Below are 3495 nucleotides of genomic sequence, written 5' to 3'. Positions count from 1 at the left end.
TGTTTTTTTTTTAATTTTAATTCTCTCGTGTCGAGAGTAAACAATAATAAAACTTCATAAAAGGGACGCGAAGTGCGAAAACAAACAAAAAACTTGGTTTTTTGCCCCCAGAGGGTGCGCTGTCGCAAAAAAAAAATTGTCCATAAAGCAATCGGATTTTTTATCGGTTTTTCAGCAATACAGTAACTTTATCGCCGGTTTTCCAGCAACACAGCAATTTCATCGTCCCCGTTTTCCAGCAATACAGCAAAACCTTATTGCCAGCTTTCCAGCAATACCAATTTTTCATCAGCGTTTTCCAGCAATACAGCTAACTTTATCGCCAGTTGTCCAGCAATACAGAAATTTTATCACCGTTTTTTTAGCAGTACAGTAAACATACACGTGTTCTCTGTTTTATTTTTTAAAAGAACAATGTAATAATAAAAAGACAAAAACCGATGAAGAAATAAAACTTTGGTAACAGATTTTGCTGGTGCCAGTGACTCAAATAAAAAAATTATCGTCCATATATATATATATACTTTTACTTTTTTTGACTTTTCGGTGTTGGTGCCACATGGAATCTCTCGCAATGCCTAAATTCTTTGATGTCAGACGGAATCATCTGTTAATAAAAGAAATGTTACTATCGTAGTGACGTTAATTAAACGTAACTGTGACGAGTAACTCACCGTGATACCACCACTTCGTTTTCTTGGGATTTTTACTACACGTTTTCACGTACAAGGAATTGTCGGGTGGACGTTTCTGTAACGGTAATTCGGACTCTATGACGTCATCCCCAATATATGCTCGTGACGAATATTTAGAACTTGACTTACCTTTTCTTTGCAACTGGACAACATAGAAACAATACTGAGGCACACGGATTGTACCGAGAGAGCGGGTGACCAGTCCTCTGTCAAAATCGATAGACAAATATGACCGTTGCTGTAGACGTGCGGATGTACGGGAATATTTGGCCCAATGAAAGTGACCTGTGACGTAATCATTATCGTTACTGTTGCCGATGTATATAATACATTAAATCTACTTAAAAGTTTACTCACTTCTGGTGAATCGAATGGATATTTCTGACTAAATTTAAATAATAATTGGAACTTTTCGCCCTCGTAAAGGGTCCCTGCAGCACCTTCCATGTCCACCACCCATCTGTAATTTAGAAACAACATTCTTATTAATCATCCCAGTAATGTTAACTACTACGCTAGAATTGTCGTGGGTCCTGTTCCTATTTGAACTCGAGCATTTTCTAGACTGATTTTTGGCTTTACATTATTATAAATCGAAAAATTCTACTTACTGGGTTAGATTTGGACCGATATTGTTTGGATTGACGCTAACACCGGGTGGTGGTTCCTTCTGTATGGCCATTAACTCTTTCTGGAGCCGTTTCTGAAATTAAATAAAAAAAAATAACAACTGACGTTTCACATTAAAACGAAAAGACTACGATAATTACAGAATAAACGTCAATGGTTTTTCAAAAAAACAAACAAGATATCAAGAATAAACACTCCAGCAACACAACTACAATTGTATATCAAGATTTATTAATATGCAAAGTCAGTATGCACGCTACAGTAATGGCGATTTATTGATTGTTTATCGATGTATACGTATTTAACGTGTTTGTTCCGGAAAAATACTTGTTACAGCTACTTTCCTGCAATAAACACTTTTATTTAACACTACATAAATATCACTTTTTTTTTTAAAACTAGAACGTCTCACCGTTCCAGGATTAGACATCGTAGGATTTCCAGTTAATTCGATAGAGTAATGCTTGAAAGGATTCGCTGTAGTCGTCTGGGCAACTGTTCTTTACATAAATTTTCGTTGCGTTCTGAAGAGTTGTTGACACTACCAACTGATTTTTCTGTATTTTTCCTGTACATTGCGGTTTTTTTTCCCCGATCTGGCGAACAATATAAAGGTTATACAGAGCTGTCAACTGGCGTTAAAACGAGTTAAAATTTTCCTTTAAAAGCCAAACTAATCGATCAGATCTCTTCCTCTACGAGAGAGCATTTCCGAGGGGAAAACAAAAACAATTGGAGGAAGAGATCAGTTTTATCTAATTGAATCTTTTACAAACGATCAATTGGAATCATTTTTTTTTAAAATCGAAATTTAATTCGATATTTCCCTCTGTATCAAGCAATTTATTGATTTCTGAATCAATACCCCCATGTAGAAAACGCATACAACTGTGCCGACATGTCAAAAAGTTCGATGTAACGTTAATGCATATCGAGTATTCGTGACACAAACAACGCCTTATCAACCAAATCATCATTTTCTAGATAAATGAAGATGATAAAAACTTTCACAGATGATAAATCGATCGTTACGTTGTTAGTAACATGTCTATACGACCGCTAAGCGTAAGTAGCGAACGAATTAACGAAATTAATGGCAAAATACGCAGTGTTTATAAATATTTAAACCGTATAAATTAGAGTAACAGTGTGTTACTCTCAAACGTATATAGTTTAATTCTGTTCAATGTTAAAAGGTTACGCGTTATCTCGGTTCATCAGAAACTAGTCAAAGCTACACACGACTGTAAAATAGGTTTACGTGTATCGAATTACAGTGAAATGGTCTGGAAGTTACGTTATAGAGGTCTGTACATAAAAAGAAGATAAGGGAAAAGGGGGATTTAACATCTGGACTGAAAGTAATCAATGAAGGTCGATACACCAAACATTTTTACTGTTTACGAAACGTTTATAAACGGACTGTTTTGGGTGCAACTCCTATCGATTTATGGCCATTTTTCGCGTTTCTAAGAAAAATTCACGTCGAATTACTTTGATAACAATAACAAAGTCTACGCGCTTCTAACAAATAAAATTTGCATTTAATCACGTAGTGTTTACACGCAATTTACAATTCCTCCCCAATAATTTTCACTTTATGAAAATTTTAATAGGAAACAATCAATCGTACGACTCGCGTGTTTCATTTTTAGCTCCTTCGAAATTATAAATTACCTTCGTTTTTAACTTGTAGTTCTTGACCTAGATACTGAAAAGTATCAGAAAAGTTATATTATACCGTAAGTTCCGTGTCGAGTGTGTGTAAAGATTTATGTGTAAAGTCGTTAGGTGTGGAGGAGATAACGAATTCATAATTTTCTCCTAGTCGAATATTATCTTTGATTATATTGGTGCTGGTGTAGTAGTGGATCAATAATAACTCGCTTAGTAAAGCATCTGGCATTCCTTTTATTAAACGTTTTTCAGAACTGCAATTCAAGGTCTTCCCAACATCGAAACTAATTAGATTTCCCTATGCTTTGTACTGTACCTAAGGCTGTTCCCTTTATCTTTCTCTCTCGCTCTCTCTTTTTTTAATACATGTAAACGTACAGCAAAATTGCTACGTACTTTCCAGGAATAAAAATCCCTGACACTGAATGAATAATTAGAAAATGAAAATATAAAAGAAAGAAAGTTTTGATTTACGACCTTGTTTACTCTAAAA

At 34.9% G+C, this 3495-nt stretch overlaps 1 protein-coding gene across 1 annotated transcript; it reads right to left on the bottom strand.

Moving 5' to 3' along the window:
- Nucleotides 1-12: 12 nt before the first annotated feature.
- On the bottom strand, nt 13-1424 carry LOC111616631 (ubiquitin-conjugating enzyme E2 W-like). The gene is made up of 5 exons (XM_023358018.1): nt 1307-1424; nt 1053-1155; nt 825-980; nt 675-750; nt 13-607 (listed from the first exon to the last, which is right to left on the bottom strand). Exons 1-5 carry the CDS (start codon nt 1375-1377, stop codon nt 594-596), a joined length of 420 nt encoding a protein of 139 aa, XP_023213786.1. The 5' UTR covers nt 1378-1424; the 3' UTR covers nt 13-593.
- Between the last annotated feature and the right edge of the window lie 2071 nt (nt 1425-3495).

Source organism: Centruroides sculpturatus, unplaced genomic scaffold (genome assembly GCF_000671375.1).
Source record: "Centruroides sculpturatus isolate CEXI.00-Female unplaced genomic scaffold, Cexi_2.0 scaffold3687, whole genome shotgun sequence".
Classification (NCBI taxonomy): domain Eukaryota; kingdom Metazoa; phylum Arthropoda; class Arachnida; order Scorpiones; family Buthidae; genus Centruroides; species Centruroides sculpturatus.
This window is presented reverse-complemented; position numbering and strand designations above follow the sequence as displayed.